This window comes from Pristiophorus japonicus, chromosome 7 (assembly GCF_044704955.1).
Source record: "Pristiophorus japonicus isolate sPriJap1 chromosome 7, sPriJap1.hap1, whole genome shotgun sequence".
Classification (NCBI taxonomy): Eukaryota; Metazoa; Chordata; class Chondrichthyes; family Pristiophoridae; genus Pristiophorus; species Pristiophorus japonicus.
Window position 1 is genome coordinate 124,991,894 of NC_091983.1, and position 21,284 is coordinate 125,013,177.

The window sequence follows — 21,284 nt, forward strand, 5'->3', positions numbered from 1 at the left end:
TAGCACTGGAAAAGCTGCCTTTTCTTAGCAAGCTTCCTCTATTCAGTCTGAATTAGCAGGACATTATTTACACAACCATTCAGTTACCCATATAAATGCATGCAACTTACTCCTAAGAGATCTTAAGACTTTAGTGGTTAACATATACATGTTCAATATTGCTTTGCTTTATTATATAGGGATATAGACAGGCTAAGTGAGTGGGCAAAAATTTGGCAGATGGAGTATAATGTGAGAAAATGTGAGGTTATTCACTTTGGTAGAAAAAATAGAAAACAAATTATAATTTAAATGGAGAAAAATTGCAAAGTGCTGCAGTACAAAGGGACCTGGGGGTCCTTGTGCATGAAACACAAAAGTTAGTATGCAGGTACAGCAAGTAATCAGGAAGGCAAATGGAATGTTGGCGTTTATTGCAAGGAGAATAGACTATAAAAGCAGAGAAGTCCTGCTATAACTGTACAGGGTATTGGTCAGGTCACACCTAGAGTTCTGCATACTGTTTTGGTCTCCGTATTTAAGGAAGGATGTACTTGCATTGGAGACTGTTCAGAGAAGGTTCACTAGGTTGATTCCAGAGATGAGGGAGTTGACTTTTGAAGATAGGTTGAACCGATACACATTGGAGTTCAGAAGAATGAGAGATGATATTATTGAAACATATAAGATAATGAGGGGGCTTGACAAGGTGGATGCAGAGAGGATATTTCCACTGAAAGGGGAAACTAAAACTAGAAGACATAGTCTCAGAATAAGGGGCCGCTCATTTAAAACTGAGATGAGGAGGAATTTCTTCTCTTAGAGGGTTGTAAATCTATGTAATTCTCTGCCCCGGAGAGCTATGGAGGCTGGGTCATTGAATATATTTCAGGCGGAGATAGACAGATTTTTGAGCGATAAGGGAATAAAGGGTTATGGGGAGTGGGCAGGGAAGTGGAGTTGAGTCCATGATCAGATCAGCCATGATCTTATTGAATGGCGGAGCAGGCTCGAGGGGCCAAAAGGCCTACTCCTGCTCCTATTTCTTATGTTCTTATGTTCTTTATCTTCATGGTTAAAATTTCTAATACTTAATTATCTTATCAGAAATTGATTGAAATTCAATTTTTTTTAGGTTCGAAGAGAGGCTTTGCAGACCCTCTGCTGTGCTCCTCCATCTGATGTATTGAACTGTGAATGCTGGGTTACTCTCCGCAAATACCTTGCAACAGCTCTTTCAGATCCAGACGCTACGCTAAGTGTAATAAATTAAAAATAAACACTCTCATCACAATTTACTAAACATTATAAGTTTAGGAATGCAGTAAGATTTTTAAAAATAAACCTTGATGTTTATTGATCAATGATTGTCTTTCTAAGATAACTTGGAATCCAAATATTTAAAAACTTGGATTTTCAGAAAAAAATGTGTATCCCCGGTCGCTCGCTCTTCCGTTCCTAAAGCAAGCCTTCAGAAGAACGAGAAGAACTCTAGGATGAGAAAAGGCCATTTGGACTACTGAAGCTTGTGACGCTAGTATTCTAGCTCCAGCTTAGCATCTATCTGCTGACATGTCACTAAAGTCTGCCTGGTAGATTATTCCAGACATTTATCACCTTTCACGTGGAGAAATTACTTTTAATATCAAACAAAAACATAGGAGAAAATGTTTCAGCTGCACGCATATTTGAATATTTGCTTTAATGCAACACTTAATGATCTGTAGTAAGATGGACGTTTAGAAATCTGCAAGGATAAGTTGCCATTGCAGAGAATGTTAGAAAATTGAAGCACTTGGAAGAAGGCCAAAAAAAGATGCAATGGGATATGAGGAAAGCAGCAGCAATGTTAAAGTGTAAAATAATTAAGGATATCAGAAGAAATTTAGCTATTTTGTTATCCCGTTCACATGCTACATTAAAGAGAATTGGATATTATACACAGGGTCACAAACGTGCAATACCATAGATTGGAGAGATGCAAGTTACCCCCAAAACTTTCTTTTTGTTGAATTACTGATCTCTATCTTATGCTGGCAAGGTATTGAGTAGAGGCAATTAGGGTGATGGAGAAAGAAAATGAGAAGAGTTGTCTCCACAGGCTGCTGTCACATGTCTCCTGGGCTAAGAGCAAAATGGCTAAGGAATTGAGGTATTTGGGGTGAGAGTGGATCAGGCTTAAGTGGAAAACTATTTACATTTAGCAGGGTTTTTATAATGATACTTGAAAGTGAGGAGTTGTCACTGTACACAACCAAAAATGATGAATTTGTAAAATGTTTTGATATTAAAAAAAATCATCAAACTATCCAAATTATTCTACATTTGGTATAATTTAAGATTCTGCAAATGCTTGTGTTGCTGCTTATTGTTTAGAGCAAGTTTAATTTTTTAAAGAAAAAAATGCTTTTATGTAGAAGTGCTTTTAATAGGAATTCATTCCCCTTTACACAGTTGTTGATTGATTTGAAATTGCTTTTAAACCACATACCTTTTAAATTGAGAAACTCCGTATTGCCCAGCTTGAATTGTTCAGTGCTATAAAGTAAATTTAAACTATTCAAGTTTTACTGGATGGGTACATTCTACATGCAAAGAAAGGTGATAGAATGTTCAGTGATTTAAAAATGATGCATTGTACTCATTTTCTTTAGGACAAAAGCCTACGATTCTATGCAAAAACATTTTCATCGTCAACATTCAGCACTACAAGAGAAACCTACACGAGTCTGGGTATGGATTAAAAATTGCTTACACTTAAATCCTTACTAGAATTATTAAGTTTAATTCTGTACTTTGTGGCTTGATAAGAATATGGCTTGTTGGTGTTTTAAAAAAACTATATTAATTATATGTAAAGCTACAGCAGCAAACTATGGTGCCTAGAGTTATTTCCTGGATACACTTATTGGGCCCAAGTTTCCGCAGGAGTTGCTCCTTTTTTTTTTGGAGCAACTTGATTTTTCTGGACTATCTTTTTAGTTGCAATTCTGGCCATTTAATTTGCGCCAGTGTAAGTGAGTTAATTAGGTTTTTTTTTAGGTTTTTTTCAAAAGGGGGCGTTGTCAGCCACTTACCCCTGTTTTAGGCATTTGGCCAGAAAATAGTTGCTTCTAATTAACTTAGGCCAGCGTATGTTGCCACTTCTGTCTGCACAGAAAAACCTTACCTAGCGTTAAGGAATTGGCGCGAGTAGCTACATTTAAAGCACCACCAAGCACCAAACAAAGCACAACAAGTAATAAGCAATTAGTTAACAAATAAAATAGAAGGAATCCTGCACCTAAAGCACCAAGACCTAAGTAATAAGCAATTAATAAATAAAAAATAGAAGGAATTCTGCACTTAAAGCACCAAAATCAATCAGTAAATAACAAATAAAAAATAGAAGTCCTATCTTAGGGAACACAGCGGGCTGCTAATGAGGGAGTCCATTTGGCCAGGGCTAGGGACGGTGTGCTTTGGGCCCCTCCCACACAGCCTGCAGCACGTACTCAGATTCGGCCTGCCAGGAGCTATTGCACACGTGTGCAGACTCTAGCACGCATGTGCAGAGGTCCCAGCACTGTTTTCAGCCCCGGGACTTGGCTCCGCCCCAATCCATTGGGCCACGTTGCGCCATGACCGAAGAGAGGCTGGGGAGCGACCAGAATACCGATGTCTTTTTTTCGGCGCACTTGGAGGCGGACAAAAACGGCGCACCTTGGGTGAGAGCGCCAGAAAAACAGGTTAGGGAAACTCTAAACCTATTAGAAGTAAATTGAAATCCAATTAAATGTTCACAAGCTAATACAATATCATCCTCATCACAAAACTGGTATCATTTGGTGCACATTTGAATTTGAAATGAAGAGTTTACAGTATTTATATTTTTTGTTCTTGTTTTTTTGTTCCAATTTGATGGTCTGTGTAAGATGTTTGCAGTAAATAATTAATTTGTTTTATACGCAGCTAGTCTTTATATAAATGAATGGATAAATAAGTTGAAGCTATTGCACAGGGCGATTACAGCATGACTCTCTTCATAATCAGAAGAAATTTGTGTAACTAAAAATACAGATTGTATCGTAGACTTTAATTGATTGTGGGGATAATAACTTCCTTAGCTTTTTAAATGTATTTGGGTTGGTGTTTAATTTATAGCTGTCACCTGATTTGTTCTTTAGTTAGGGAAGGATATTTCAATAACCTTTTGGTTTTCAATTTTATTTGAAAGCAATACAAATTCATATTTTGACTTATAGTCACCTCTCTTGCAGCCACTTTTTGTTGTCCTGAATTTGTTTCAATTACAATCAATGTAAAATTTATTCTATAAAATAGTCATTTGCATACTCCATATTATAGCCAATTCATTTGGTCACTTTACTTATACTGCCTGTATGATGCAACTTTGTACAAAGGTCAACTACATAAAAGAAGCATGCAAAATGACAGCAGGCAGTGTTTACTGTATAGTAAATACATGGCATTTTTAAAACAACTATTTTGATTTTACAATGTTTTAACTTGCCCTTTTGAATCCATTCTACTTGCTGTGTATGACTGTACGCATTCCCAGTGACTTAACTATTTTTGAGTTGTTACATTTGATTAGTTCACAGATTTTGATTACCTACATTAGTTCCACTTGCTTTGTTGGCATAGTTTGCCACTTTATTTTTTCAGGTTTATAAACATGTTTATGGTTTGAAGCATTTAATATACATGTTTGCTGCTCTCAGTTTGGTGAAAGCACAAGTGGAGTGTGCTATTCGTAAGGTGATTTCTGAAAGTTAGGAGGACAAAATGGCAAAAATATTTAGTAGAGAGCAAGCAATTGCTGAAGGCCAATGCAATCTAGAACTGACTGGAAGTGGAATAAGCAGACATCTGGAAGGATGATGACATTTGTTCTAAACATGAAGGAAATGTGACAAATGGAAAATAAAATGTTGTCATATAGACAATATTTAGTGCCAGCTTACCTCAGTTGGCAGTGCACGGTCTCCTCAAGAGTCAAAATGCTGTGAGTTCAAATCTCAGTCCAGGATTTGAGACGTAATCCAGGCCAATCAGTGCTGTACTGAGGGAGTGTTGCATTGTCAGAGATGTCAACTTTTAGATGAAGCATTAAACTGAAGTCCTGCTTACCGGCTCAGGTAGAAGTAAAAGATCCTGTGACACTATTTAAAGAGCTGGCAATCCTCCTCATGTCTCAGTCAACATTCTTTCCTTAACCAGTACCATCAAAAAAAGATTAGCTGGCTATTTATCTAATTCACTGTTCGATTCAATGTGGAAAGGGTTTAGCTTGCTAAAATCATTCCATTGTCAAAGTCATATTCACGCTAATAAACCTCTGCATGCTCTCCAAGATCCTGACATCCCTGGGGATCACCATTGACCAGAAACTTAACTGGACCAGCCACATAAACACTGTGGCAAACAGAGAGGTTCAGAGGCTGATATTCTGCGGCAAGTGTCTCACATCCTAACTCCCCAAAGCCTTTCCACCATCTACAAGGCACAAGTCAGGCATGTGATGGAATGCTCTCCATTTGCCTGAATGAGTCAGCTCCAACAACATTCGAAGCTCGACACCATCTAGGACAAAGCAGCCTGCTTGGTTGGCACCCCATCCAACACCTTCAACCTTCACTCCCTCAACCAGTGGTGTACCGTGGCGGCAGTGTGTGCCATCAATAAGATGCACTGCAACAACTCACTACAGCTTCTTCAGCACACCTCCCAAACTCATGACCTCTACCACCTAAAAGGACAAGGGCAGCAGGTGCATGGGGACACCATCACCTGCAAATTTCCCTCCAAGCTACACACCATCCTGACTTGGAAATATATTGCTGTTCCTTCATTGTTGCTGGATCAAAATCCTGGAACTCCCTTCCTAACAGCACTGTCGGAGTACCTTCACACATGGCCTGCAGCGGTTCAAGAAGGCAATTCACCACCACCCTCTCGCGTGCAGTTAGGGATGGGCAATACATGTTGGCCTTGCAGTGACGCCCACATCCCAGAATGAACTTAAATAAAAAATATGGACAGCTGTTCAGGATAAGTGGACAGTGTAAGTGTTGATGACTGTAAAACCACATTAAAGGGGTATGGTAGACTGACAAAATATTTGTGAGACTGCAGGAGGACATAACTAGGTTAGAGCAAACATTTGGTAGATACAGTTAATTGTACATAAATGCGAAGTAGTACATTTTGAGAAAATGAACACAAAATGTAAATATATCCTAATCTGTAGAATTCTCAGTGGAGTGAAAGAACAAAGATGTCTGGGGTGCAGAGACCATAAAAAGGGCAAATACACTGCTGCATATTAAACACAGAGGCATTGAATACAAAAGCAAAGACATGATCATGAATCTGTATAAGACATTGGTTAGACCACAGCTGAAATATAAGGGGGCCGAAATTGCCCAGCGCCCGAAACAAGGCACCGACCGCTTTTTACCGTTCATTACCGCTGCAATGGATGCGGCGGCTATTAGAGGGAAATTCAGCATTTTTCTTGAAAGAAAAGAATGGTGCGGGAATAGGCTCTTTGCAGCGGTGTGGGTGTGGAGTGGTTAATTGGGCCGCAAAATTCAGCTGTTGCCGATTTGCTGATAACGAGACAGCTGCTCCCTGGCCTTCTCAAAGGGCAGGTTTTGCAGCTAGGCCCTGAGCATTGAGTCTGTCTCTGTTGCTTGAGAAGGAATGGCTACTGCAAGAGGTTCAAGGAGGGCCAGTCACTTCACGAATGTGGAATTGAGACTCTGGTCCAAACTGTGGAGGGAAGGAAGGAGGCGCATTCTCTATCCAGACACTGGCAGACCTATTCGCACCATCTTTGTGACTGCGTGGCGAGAGATCGCTCTGGAAGTTTTGGGGACCTCCATTCATGACCATACCAACATCCAATGCCGCAAAAGGCTGAACGACATCATTTGACTGATGAAAGTGAGTACATGTTCCCCCAACTCCTCACCTTCCATCTGCCAGCCTCTCCTTCACCTCTTATTTTCCACCTTCACCATATAGTCACTGAATGACCATTTGTTGGTGAGGCCTGTATATGTGTGTGCATACTCACAACGTAGGCTCCCTTTTATGTCAGAGTTACACCTGCATGTAATGGACCCACAGGTGCACTAATTGCCGAGGCCTCATGACACTGCTGCTCAGCAACCCTTCTTTGCTTTGCAGGCCAAGGTATCTCACAACCATTTGAAGCAACAGAAGACTGGTGGGGGTGAGGCCAATATCCAGCTGCTGAGTGATATTGAAGAAAGGGTGCAGCGAATAATGGGCCCACATGTTGCCTTCCCTGTGGCTGTCGGTTGTGTGGATCCCGCTGGGGACAGCATCGGTAAGTGAAGGCCTTCCTTTAATGTCATCTCTCCTGGAAAGTCTACGCGCCGACCAGGCAATTGGTTATGATCGTGTGCAAGTTGCCTGCTGCATGGTGCACCCTGACAGAAGCCCTTGTGCCATTTATGATTGCAGATGAGACCCCGAGTGTGAGCCAGAACGAGGCCGAGACACTTGAGGCGAGTGGGAGCCATAGTCAGGAGGACACCCTTGAGGCAAGTGGAAGCCATACTGAGGAGGACACCCATGAGCCCATTGCAGATATTGTCAGCATGTCCACTGAGGATGAGGAAGAGGGGGACAGAGCTGCCAACACTGCGTCACTGCTTCCTACACTCGCACGTGCCAGCTCAGATACTGGGTATATGCGGTTGGGACAGTTGGATTTAGCAGAGGGGTCTGCATTGGGTGATGCACTGGGGCTCAGCGGGCTTCAGCAAGGTTAAAGGCCAAGGGAACCTCATGTGTCATCTCTCCAAGGGGACGAGTTTGCATGTGAGTTCTGCTGCAGAGGACTCAGACGAGCCCATCAATGTTGGGGCTTATGAAAGAAGAATTGAGGCTATGCATTCTCAGATGTTGGGGCAATGGCAAGAGTGCCCGAGAGCCTGTCGCAAGTGGTCAGGAGCATGGAGGAGTCTGCCTCCCGCATTGTGGACAGCTCTGTGCGTACCATGGAGCCCATCATTGCCAGTGTGCAGGCGATGGTGGACTCCCAGATTGGCAGACTCCCGTGCGGATCCAGCTGTGAAGCTACGTGTTGTGGACGATATGGCAGCTGTCGTTACAACATAGGTGCAAGTGAACGAATGTCTGAGTGCTGCTTTGGAGAGGATGGCCACTGCCCTGGAAGCTCAGAATGCTCTCATGCACTCTGGGCAACATGCCACAGAGTGTCTTACTCCTGTCGTCTCTGGTGGCATCGCGACTGTGTCTGCTTTCATGCAGTCTCAGCTGGATGCCACGCGAGATCTGACTGCTGCCTTCCGGTGTCATGTCACCCCACCGAACTGTGCTCCAGCACATTGGTGGTGATGGTGAGGTGCTGCCCTGGGGGAGTGGCACAGGCTCCTCGGATCAGGATCCTGATGTGCTCTCTCAGGATCACAGCACTCCTGAGCCGAGACCTGCCACTCTGCCATTGCTGCCAAGTTTGGAATTGCTCCAGCCAATTCCGATTGAAGGCGCCGAGGATGATGTGGCCCAGTCTGCAGCCGGCCCTTCCAGGGCCAGAGCTGGTGAAGGACATCTGCAGGTTCTACACTAGAAACACAGCAGCCTTCTCAGAGCAATGATGCAGCCACAGGGGAGACACTGCAGCATAGTTCCAGAATAGGGATACGTAAGAGAGGTTATAAGGAAATGCACAAGCGTGAGAATGTGTATGTTTTGTGGATCCATTATTTGTAGTGTAATAAATCTTTATTTTGTGTTTCAATATCTGTGCAGATCTCTCATTTCACTGTGGGCAATGATGTGTGAAAGGGCTCATTGGTTTGCCGATGGAGATGCATAGTAGAAGAGTAAAGTGCGCATTATCTCAGCGGAAACGAGCAGCAATGAGAGGTTTAGCACTTCCCTTGCAGGATTCGGATGGCGACGCCACCTCCTGTGTAGCCGCCGACCCGCATCCTGGTCCTTCTTCTGTGCCACCTCCTCCTCCTGCGCGTTGTCGTCCTCCTCCTCCTCCTCCTCCTCCTCCTACTCAGGTGGTACTGCTGCCTCGTCCTTCAATGGTTGTGCCCTCATGATTGCCAGGTTGTGAAGCATGCAGCAGACGACTACGAATGTGGCGACCTGCTCAGGCGAGTACTGCAATACTCCACCAGAACGATCCAGGCAACAGAACCTCTGTTTAAGGATTCCGATGGTCTGCTCAATGATGCACCTGGTGGCTGAATAAGAGTTATTATCGGATGCTGCACAGCAGTCCTGGGGTTGCGAAGCAGAGTCAGCAGCCAAGTGCAGAATGGGTAGCCCTTGTCTCCAAGGAGCCAACCGCAATGTTGGTTTGGCGCAGCAAAAACGCCTGGCACATCGGTCTGGCGCAGGATGAAAGCACCGTGGCTGCTGCTAGGATACCGGGCATGTTTTTGCAGTTGTGGTTGCACACCAGCTGGACATTGAGGGAGTGGAATCTCTTGCGGTTTCTGAAGGTCTCGGGATTGTTCTGTGGCGCGCTCAATGTGACATGGGTGCAGTCTATGGCGCCCTGAACTCTGGGGAAGCCCACAATCCTAACGAGTCCGGTCTGCCACTCCAACTGCTTCTCCCTGCTCATTGGGAAGGATATGTGGTCCCTCCTCCTTTTATAGAGAATTCTGTCACCTGACTGATGGAGCTATGCATGGCGACCTGGGAGATGTTTGAGATGTCTGCTGTTGCAGCTTGAAAAGATCCAGTCGCATAGAAATTGAGTGCGATGGTGACCTTGGATGTGACGGTCAGAGCTGTCCTCAACCTTGTTTGAGGCTGGAGGTGACTGCACAGCTCCATCATGATGTCGCAGTCCGGAGACACTGGTCATTCGTCAGGTCCATGTATGAGAATTGCTGTCTGTAGATCCTTTGACGGTGGGGTCTTCTGCCCCCAGGTCTATGTTGGCATCTTCTGCTGACATTGCCTTCTCCCTCCTGCTCTTGTTGGTCCCCAGCCTCTGCAGCCTACTGCTGGCAAGCATCTGACACCTGTGCATGCTGACTCCTATCCATCTCGCCCACGATGTGGTGCGGGGAGGTCTGCGTACCTTACTGTCCTCCTGATGGCAGGCCCTTCCTGAGGTCCTTCCTGGTGCATCTCTCTGGGTTCAGCTCTATGGCCTTCTGCATGTTCCTCAGCCATGTGTGCTGTGTTCATTGCCCGCTGCCTCTCCAGCCGTTGGAGCTGGCGCCGCCTTCTGCGTGCCTCCCTGCCGCGCACAATGTGCAGAAGGCTTTCAGCTGCCAGCATTGACCCCATTTAGTTCTCCTCCGCAAGCAGGGCCTCCAGAATCACAGCTCTGTGTTGTTGAAATTGAAGATCCTGGCACATTGTCACTCCCGTTGTCAACAAGGCAACTCGCAATGTTTGAAAAAGTCTGAAAAAATCCTCTCTGTTGGAGAGATTGAAGAGCCTGGCCCACTATAAATCAATCCGCTGTCAACAAGGCAACTCGCAATGTTCGGAGAAGTCCGAAAAAAATCTCGCCAACAAGAATGCTGCTACACGCCACACGCCTTTAAAGGCCGCTAGCGTTCTTGAGCAAGCACTGTGTACCGACCCAAAAACCTGTCGTTGGCACCAACAGGCGGCCGGAAGAGGTGAATTTACTTTCCGGGGTGGGTCCGTGCTCTAATGACGTCGTTAACGACGCATTTGCAGGAGCGGGGCGGGAGTGGGGCGGATATCCATACTGCTGCAAAATCCCATGAGGGCAATGGTGCGAACGTTGGCCAGTCTGCCGCGACTCGGCAACCATTCCGCAACCCCGCCTCCCCCGCCCCCCCCCCCCCATGGCCATCGAAGGGAGAAAGGAGCAATTTTGGCCCCATGCAGTTTTGGGTACACGCTTGTAGAAAGGATATTGACATTGGAAAGGGTGCAACATAGATTCACTAGGATTTTTTTTGGACAGCCAGGTTTAAGATTCTTCAAACCAAGCTGCTGAAAAATCTACACATCTAATTTCCATTTATTTGATACCCAATAAGGACACTCTTCTTACGCAAGTCCAGAAAGCTAGTCATAGCCAAGACTAGCCATTCCCAAGTGTTTGCAGGGATACTTCTGGAGTTTAAGCAGTTAAAACTACAAAGCTTACCAATACAGATCTTTCTGCTACTTCGCGAGCTAGGATCACTTTACCCATTAGTGCATTGGCTTTCAAGGTTATCAAACTTGCACACTGCCAATTACTTAATCTAGGTCCTTTGCTTTGGCAAGAAGGCATGCCCAGCATGAGGTTGACTTTCCCCTCCAGGCTGCTCAGTGACACAACATGGGTCATTGGCCTCTCTCCCTTCTTGTAGCTGCTTCCCCCTTTTACCATAAATCCATGGTTTTGGATCTTGCACAGGGACCAGAGGAACCTCTTCGAGTGCATGATTAGAAGCTTTAAATTGTGATGAACGTCTGGTTGGATATATGTCTAATATGCCAGAAACTTAACCTGCATTGGTACTTTTCTGTTAGAAAGATGAGAAAGTCTAAAGTGCCCTTTGACCCTTCCCACGCAATCCTGCAGTACTGTGTGCTGGCTAACGCTGCCATCAAATAAGGCTCTCGAGTACCAATACGAATCAACAATTGGAAAAGAAGCTTTTTGTGTTTTCCAGTCAATACCTTTTCAGATCTCCTTTTGACCTCTGCAAAGCCAGCAGTGGGCAAACCATATCCAATTTGTTAGCCCACTGTTCAAGATAATGGGTAGGATGCTCTACAGGGGTGAGTCTGCAATCCATGCAATTCTAGCGAGGAGCCACACTCACAAGGACCATGATTTTGAGAATTGAGGTTACAATGCTGTTGCCTTATCTTCACACCTTAGATCCCTGAGAGTCCTGCCACTAGCACAATGTCATCTGTGAAAAGGAGTGCAGTAATACTTTCAAAATGCCTTGCACAAATGCTCCGTCTCTTACAATGTCACATCATTAAACAGAGAGACAGACTATTATCTGAATGGTGACAGATTAGGAAAAGGGGAGGTGCAACGAGACCTGGGTGTCATGGTACATCAGTCATTGAAGGTTGGCATGCAGGTACAGCAGGTGGTTAAGAAAGCAAATGGCATGTTGGTCTTCATAGCGAGGGGATTTGAGTACAGGGGCAGGGAGGTGTTACTACAGTTGTACAGGGCCTTGGTGAGGCCACACCTGGAGTATTGTGTACAGTTTTGGTCTCCTAACTTGAGGAAGGACATTTTTGCTATTGAGGGAGTGCAGCGAAGGTTCACCAGACTAATTCCCGGGATGACGGGACTGACATATCAAGAAAGACTGGATCAACTGGGCTTTTATTCACTGGAGTTCAGAAGAATGAGAGGGGATCTCATAGAAACGTTTAAAATTCTGACGGGTTTAGACAGGTTAGATGCAGGAAGAATGTTCCCAATGTTGGGGAAGTCCAGAACCAGGGGTCACAGTCTAAGGATAAGGGGTAAGCCATTTAGGACCGAGATGAGGAGAAACTTCTTCACCCAGAGAGTGGTAAACCTGTGGAACTCTCTACCACAGGAAGTTGTTGAGGCCAATTCACTAAATATATTCAAAAAGGAGTTAGATGTAGCCCTTACTACTCGGGGGATCAAGGGGTATGGCGAGAAAGCAGGAATGGGGTACTGGAGTTGCATGTTAAGCCATGAATTCATTGAATGGCGGTGCAGGCTCGAAGGGCTGAATGGCCTACTTCTGCATCTATTTTCTATGTTTCTATGTTTCATGAACACATGGAATAGGACTGGTGAGAGTGGACAATGTTGCCTCACTCCTCTTTTGAGAGAGATTGCTGTGGATTTTCGAGGTTAATTACACATCTTTGATAAAATCCAAGGTTTGGCCATGTACTGCCATACCTTTGAGCATCATGAGGGCTACGTGGGACACGAGATAAAAAGACTTGAATGACGACTAAAGTAATATAAGTAGGTTTCCTTTGACCCTAATGATGCTCTGTAATCATCTATAAAACCACAACATGTCCTACACATACTTGTAAGTGAAATTTGTGCATTTCTTTTCTGATTAGTCCATTAATCTTCAGAGTATCTGATATACATGCTGCAACAAGCCAAAGAACCACCTTAAGAAACATACATAGAAACATAGAAAATAGGTGTAGGAGTAGCCATTCGGCCCTTCGAGCCTGCACCGCCATTCAATAAGATCATGGCTGATCATTCCCTCAGTACCCCTTTCCTGCTTTCTCTCCATACCCCTTGATCCCCTTAGCTGTAAGGGCCATATCTAACTCCCTCTTGAATATATCCAATGAACTGGCATCAACAACTCTCTACAGGGAATTCCACAGGTTAACAACTCTGAGTGAACAAGTTTCTCCTCATCTCAGTCCTAAATGGCCTACCTCTTATCCTAAGACTATGTCCCCTGGTTCTGGACTTCCCCAACATCGGGAACATTCTTCCCGCATCTAACCTGCCCAGTCCCATCAGAATTTTATACGTTTCTATGAGATCCCCTCTCATCCTTCTAAACTCCAGTGAATAAAGGCCCAGTTGATCCAATCTCTCCTCATATGACAGTCCAGCCATCCCTGGAATCAGTTTGGTGAACCTTCGCTGCACTCCCTCAATAGCAAGAACGTCCTTCCTCAGATTAGGAGACCAAAACTGTACACAATATTCCAGGTGAGGCCTCACTAAGGCCCTGTACAACTGCAGTAAGACCTCCCTGCTCCTATACTCAAATCCCGTAGCTATGCAGGCCAACATACCATTTGCCTTCTTCACTGCCTGCTGTACCTGCATGCCCACTTTCAGTGACTGATGAACCATGACACCCAGGTCTCGTTGCACCTCCCCTTTTCCTAATCTGCTGCCATCCAGATAATATTTTGCCTTCGTGTTTTTGCCCCCAAAATGGATAACCTCACATTTATCCACATTATACTGCATCTGCCATGCATTTGCCCATTCACCTAACCTGTCCAAGTCACCCTGCAGCCTCTTAGCATCCTCCTCACAGCTCACACCGCCACCCAGTTTAGTGTCATCTACAAACTTGGAGATATTACACTCAATTCCTTCATCTAAATCGTTAATGCATATTGTAAATAGCTGGGGTCCCAGCACTGACTCCTGCGACACCCCACTAGTCACTGCCTGCCAGTCTGAAAAGAACCCATTTATCCCAACTCTCTGCTTCCTGTCTGCCAACCAGTTCTTTATCCACGTCAGTACATTACCCCCAATACCATGCGCTTTGATTTTGCACACGAATCTCTTGTGCGGGACCTTGTCAAAAACCTTTTGCAAGTCCAAATACACCACATCCACTGGTTCTCCCTTGTCCACTCTGCTAGTTACATCCTCAAAAAATTCCAGAAGATTTGTCAAGCATGATTTCCCTTTCATAAATCCATGCTGACTTGGTCTGATCCTGTCACTGCTTTCCAAATGCGCTGCTATTTCATCCTTAATGATTGATTCCAACATTTTCCCCACGACTGATGTCAGGCTAACTGGTCTATAATTACCCATTTTCTCTCTCCCACCTTTTTAAAAAAGTGGTATTACATTAGCTACCCTCCAGTCCATAGGAACTGATCCAGAGTCAATAGACTGTTGGAAAATGATCACCAATGCATCCACTATTTCTAGGGCTACTTCCTTAAGTACTCTGGGATGCAGACTATCAGGTCCCGGGGATTTATCGGCCTTCAATCCCATCAATTTCCCTAACACAATTTTCTACCGAATAAGGATATCCTTCAGTACCTCCTTCTCACTGGACCTACTGTCCCCTAGTATTTCTGAAAGGTTATTTGTGTCTTCCTTTGTGAAGACAGAACCAAAGTATTTGTTCAATTGGTCTGCCATTTCTTTATTTCCCATTATAAATTCACCTGAATCCGACTGCAAGGGACCTACATTTGTCTTCACTAATCTTTTTCTCTTCACATATTTATAGAAGCTTTTGCAGTCAGTTTTTATGTTCCCGGCAAGCTTCCTCTCATACTCTATTTTCCCTCTCTTAATTAAACCCTTAGTCTTCCTGTGTTGAATTCTAAATTTTTCCCCGTCCTCGGGTTTGTTGCTTTTTCTACCCAAATTATATGCCTCTTCCTTGGCTTTAACACTATCCTTAATTCCCCTTGATATCCATGGTTGAACCACCTTCCCCATTTTATTTTTACTCCAGACAGGGATGTACAATTGTTCAAGTTCATCCATGTGATCTTTAAATGTTTGCCATTGCTTATCCACCGTCGAAGTTACCTTTCCTTAAGTTCAGGACCCTAGTTTCCGAATTAACTGTGTCACTCTCCATCTTAATAAGGAATTCTACCATATTATGGTCACTCTTCCCCAAGGGGCCTCACACAACAAGATTGTTAATTAGTCCCTTCTCATTACACATCACCCAGTCTAGGATGGCCAGCTCTCTAGTTGGTTCCTCGACATATTGGTCTAGAAAACCATCCCTAATACACTCCAGGAAATCCTCCTCCACCGCATTGTTACCAGTTTGGTTCGTCCAATCAATATATATAGATTAAAGTCGCCCATGATAACTGCTATACCTTTATTGCACACATCCCTTATTTCTTGTTTGATGCTGTCCCCAACCACACTACTACTGTTTGGTGGTCTGTACACAACTCCCACTCGCGTTTTCTGCCCTTTGGAATTCCGCAGCTCCACCCATACCGATTCCACATCATCCAGGCTAATGTCCCTCCTTACTGTTGCATTAATTTCCTCTTTAACCAGCAATGCCACCCCGCCTCCTTTTCCTTTCTGTCTATCCTTCCTAAATGCTGAATACCCTTAGGTGTTGAGTTCCCAGCCTTGGTCACCCTGGAGCCATGTCTCCGTGATGCCAATGACATCATACCCGTTAACTGCTATCTGCGCAGTTAATTCGTCCACCTTATTCCAAATACTCCTCGTATTGAGGCACAGAGCCTTCAGGCTTGTCTTTCTAACACACTTTGCCCCTTTAGAATTTTGGTGCAATGTGGCCCTTTTTGTTTTTTGCCTTGGGTTTCTCTGCGCTCCACCTTTACTATTCTCCTTTCTATCTTTTGCTTCTGACTCCATTTTATTTCCCTCTGTCTCCCTGCATAGGTTCCCATCCCCCTGCCATATTAATTTAACTCCTCCCCAACAGCACTAGCAAACACTCCCCCTAGGACATTGGTTCCGGTCCTGCCCAGGTGCAGACCTTCCGGTTTGTACTGGTCCCACCTCCCCCAGAACCGGTTCCAATGCCTCAGGCATTTGAATCCCTCCCTTCTGCACCACTGCTCAAGCCACGTATTCATCTGAGCTATCCTGCGATTCCTACTCTGACTAGCACGTGGCACCTGTAGCAATCCTGAGATTACTACCTTTGAGGTCCTGCTTTTTAATTTAACTCCGAGCTCCTTAAATTCATCTCGTAGGACCTCAGCCCGTTTTTTACCTCTATCGTTGGTCCCTATATGTACCACGACAACTGGCTGTTCACGCTCCCTTTTCAGAATGTCCTACACCCGCTCCGAGACATCCTTGACCCTTGCACCAGGGAGGCAACATACCATCCTGGAGTCTCGGTTGCGGCCACAGAAACGCCTATCTATTCAAATCCCTTACAATAAAATCCCCTACCACTATAGTTCTCTCACTCTTTTTCCTGCCCTCCTGTGCAGCAGAGCCAACCATGGTGCCATGAACTTGGCTGCTGCTGCTCTCCCCTGATGAGTCATCCCCCTCAACAGTACCGAAAACGGTGAATCTGTTTTGCGGGGGGATGACCGCAGTGGACCCCTGCAGTACCTTCCTTGCATTGCTCTTCCTGTTGGTCTTCCATGCCCTATCTGGCTGTGTACCCTTTACCTGCGGTAAGACCAACTCACTAAATGTGCTATTCTCGTCATTCTCAGCATCGTGCATGCTCCAGAGTGAATCCACCCGCAGGTCCAGTTCCGCAATGCGGTCCATCAGGAGCTGGAGACGGATACACTTCCCGCATATGTCGTCGTCAGGGACACCGGGAGCGTCCCTGACTTCCCACAAAGTATAGGAGGAGCATAACACGTGTCCGAGCTCTCCTGCCATGACTTAACCCTTAGATTAACTTAAATTGGCAACAACAATGCTAAATGTTACTGATATCGAAAAGAAAATGAAAAACTACTCACCAATCACTTACCCCCTTGGCTGTGACGTCACCTTTCGATTTCTTTCTGCTTCTATTTTGCCTTCTCTCCCTGCTGCAGCTGCACAAGGACGCCTCCACGAACTCCCGAGCCTTAGCAACGCGTTGGGCCATTTATAGGCCGCTCCTCCACGCACCTCCCGAGTTTCCACGAACTCCCGAGTTATTGATATCCGTGACATTTCTCAGTAAATTTTTGGTTCACTGGGGTCTTCCTTTTTTGTGGACAGAAACCATAACTGGATTCTGGAATGCTGACTGTATCAAGAGTATGTGTGTCTCAAACAGAACCCTATTCAGTAGTCACAGAAGGGCAACTCAGAGGCAAGTCGTTGGTTCCTGGCACTCTGCCCTAAGAACATTGTTGTTTCGCTCTTTCCCCCTCCCCCATTTAGAACTTTTAGGAACGCGGCATGTAAACTGTCTACATTTGCTGCTCTACCATTGGCTACGTGATACAGCACAGAATCTGCATCCATAAAACTGGTTTATTAAGGCTTTCAATCTGTGATGTACACTCCACTGGCTTTTCCAGCCTCTATGCTGATGGCTCTTAATGGTCTGTTAAGTCAGACATCAATTTCATATCGTATTCTGTTCCAATCTCGAGGATAACTTCACTGGTATATCGGAGAGCATTGCACTTGATAGTCGTTGGTCAAGATGAACTATAACCAAAGAAAAAACAATTTGTTAAATCATTTTTGTGTCATTGTGCACCATTACGGATGAACAAAGCTTTGATCTTGCTTCATCTCCCTAAAGGCATATCTCACTGTGCTGTGTCATAATTTACCTTTGCAGTAGCTCTTGATTGCTATGAGGAGGCTTCAAGTACTGCTTCAAAGGCTCTTACTTTGCTCAACACTTTTCCTTCCTTTTGCACTTACCTTAAGAGTGCCAATTAGTTATGAAAAAGCAAGCAGACTCTAGCTTCAGTTTATTTATGACTATGCGGCCTTGGACAACGTGGACCACTTTCCATAACTCGGGAGCCTACTATCAGCAAGGGCAGACAGCGACATCCAACACTGCCTCCAGTGCGCCAGCGCAGCCTTTGGTCGCCTAAGGAAGAGAGTGTTTGAAGACCAGGCCCTCAAATCTGGCACCAAGCTTATGGTCTACAGGGCTTAGTGATTCTTGCCCTCCTGTATGGCTCAGAGACGTGGACCATATACAGTAGACACCTCAAATCGCTGAAGAAATACCACCAACGATGTCTCCGCAAGATCCTGTAAATCCCCTGGGAGGATAGACGCACCAACGTCATTGTTCTCGATCAGGCCAACATCGAAGCACTGACCACACTCGACCAGCTCCGTTGGACGGGCCTCATTGTCCGCATGCCCGACACAAGACTCTCCAAGCAAGCGCTCTACTCGGAACTCCTAGACGGCAAGCGATCCCCAGGTTGGCAGAGGAAACGTTTCAAGGACACCCTTAAAGCCTCCTTGATAAAGTGCAACATCCCCACCAACACCTGGGAATCCCTGGTCAAAGACCACCCAAAGTGGAGGAAGAGCATCCAGGAGGGCGCTGAGCAACTGCTGTCTCGTTGCCGAGAGCATGCAGAAAACAAGTGCAGGCAGCAGAAGGGGCGTGCGGCAAACCAGGCTCCCCAGCCACCCTTTCCCTCAGCAACTGTCTGTCCCACCTGTGACAGAGACTGTAATTCCTGTATTGGACTGTACAGTCAGCTGAGAACTCACTTTTAGAGTGGAGGCAAGTCTTCCTCAATTTTGAGGGACTACCTATGATGACTTATGACTTCAGCTGCAGAGACAAGGAAATCATTGACCACATCATTTGCCATTAATTCCGTCCTAATCACTAAGAAGGTAACAAAGGCAGGAGAATATAGTTAAATGAGAGATTTGAATATTTTGACAGCACAGAAATATTCTGACAGCAAAAATAGAGCACAGAAAATTAAAGAGAACCTGATAGAAGTGTTCAAAATTTAAAAAAGATTTGAAAAGATAATAGTAAAAGATTATTTCCACCAGTCAGTGAATCAGTAGCATGGGGACACATTTAAAGATTAACACTAGAAGCACAAAGCAGGAGGTTAGAAGATTTATTTTTTATGCAAGGAGTTATTTGAGTATGGAAAAAATATTCAAGTGCAGAGAAATGGAATAAGTGTAGTAGTTCACATTTCAAGATAGCAATGGGAAGAATAGCCTCCAAGTGAAATTTTAATGATTCTGCGACTTACTAGATAAATAAGCATGGTTTGGTTTAAGCAGGAGAAAGAAATTAAAATGAATGAAAATTTGGCAACAAAAATAACTTGCGACTAATAGTGGGATGGGGAAAAAACTTAACGAAAAGTATATTTAGTGACCCAGATTTTGCTTGGATGATAGCGGTGATGCTATCAGTGCTCACTTATTATGGAAGAAATCGGAAAGTAACTTCCAGAATCTGCACATGCGCATTTTAAAGGTGGAAATGCGTAAGTTGATATCAGAGATACCCGGCTACTCCACAGGGTGCACTGTAACAGTCCCCGCCGATAGACCCGGCATTGAAAGACGTGCAATGGTGTGAACTTAGGGTACTTGCCCACTAGTTTCTCACTAACGATGCCATAAAAAGTTAGGACTGGTGCATTCAGGAGTAAGTGAGTTTTTAACATGATAATTACGGCCAAACAACCTCTCTAGCCCATAAAATTTAATTTTACAAGTGTGGAGTTTCATTCCTTCAGAGGTTAGTGTTTTATCTCTCTCTTAATCCCATCTGCGTTTCCCAATGATTATTCCTCCATCTGTACATGATTTAAATCTAATCTATTCTTCCTGCATCATACTTCTGGTTTAGACACTGTGGGGACAAAATTCAGGCTCTTAAAGAAACCCATTAATGTCCGTTTGCGGCGGCCATTCCTAAAAATCGAATGGCTGCCGCTTTGCAGTCAACAGGCTGACCCGATCAAAATTGAGTTTGGGGATTTTTTGGCCTGGACCCCATCCTGCCTAAGTAGATGCACCACCAAATTAAAATAAAATAAATACTTGCCTATCCATTTTCATCTCGATCCGTCGATTCCCCACCTCACGGTGCCCCCGGCAGATTTTTCTGATGGTGCATCTTCTGAAGACTGTGTGGCCGGCAATGCCAGCCGACTTGTCGATTGGCCGGTAAAATACTGCCCCCGGGTTCGGCCGGGCAGCCTGGCAACCCCCTCTTGGGTGCCAGGCCACTGACCTGACTGCAACGCTCCCTGGTGGCCCAGTGGCCAAAGTTTTTAAAAAAATGATCAAATCCCTCTTCTTTAACGGAGAGGCGAGAGCGTGGTGACGCACACGTGCTCTAACGTCACCGCGTTGATTGACCGTGGCGGACAGCCCAACCGACCCATTTTCAGCCAGTCAGCCTGGCTTTGAGTCTAAGGCCCACTCCCATTATGATCCATTTCCTGTAGGACTTGGAAAAAAATTCTAAGTCCTGAAAGTGGATCTACTCACAGCACCAAGAGTTCTGGCGGTGAGTCTCAGCTAAAAACTCATAGGTGCGCCAGCTTTCTGGTGCACCTGAATTTCGGCCCATGTGTAGCTCAGTGGTGATTCTTCAATCTGATTGGTTGAAGAACAACGCTGTTTCTTGCTCTGCTCACAGATATCACAGATCCCCTGGGTGCCTCACTGAATCAGATGCTGGATTTGAGCAAACCTGCACTTAGAAGCCCACAAAAACATCATGGGCAACTGTCAGCAAGGTGAACGGCGAGTGCTGTTCCTTTGAAGCTGACTGCAAAATCTGAGCCATCATTTTTATATTATACTACATGGAGCAAATATTCTTGTATTTCTTTGCAATTATAACGCAAACATCCTGTGCCTGGGCATTTGGATTGCCTAGGTGCAGCACACAGAAGTAAATTGGGCAGTGAGGATTGTACGCCTGAAAGGGAGCCTGCCTGATTTTCTATCCAAGCACAGAGGCAGGAAAATCTGCCCTGCAGGGGGGGAGGAGAAGAAAAGTTCACCAGCACATGGTCATATTTTAAATAATTCTGAAGAGTTTAAATACTTAATTAATATATGATAGAAATGGATATATAATTTATGTGTCAACTGA

General features: G+C 44.8%; 1 protein-coding gene across 2 annotated transcripts in view; it reads left to right on the top strand.

Annotated features, from left to right (window-relative positions):
• Positions 1 to 21,284, top strand: part of tbc1d32 (TBC1 domain family, member 32) — a 454,803-nt gene that overhangs the window by 64,350 nt on the left and 369,169 nt on the right. For both annotated transcript variants that reach the window (XM_070885302.1, XM_070885303.1), the window contains exons 6-7: positions 1,115 to 1,240; positions 2,634 to 2,712. In XM_070885302.1, the coding sequence (XP_070741403.1) occupies positions 1,115 to 1,240; positions 2,634 to 2,712 (205 nt within the window). The remainder of the gene's footprint in view (positions 1 to 1,114; positions 1,241 to 2,633; positions 2,713 to 21,284) is intronic.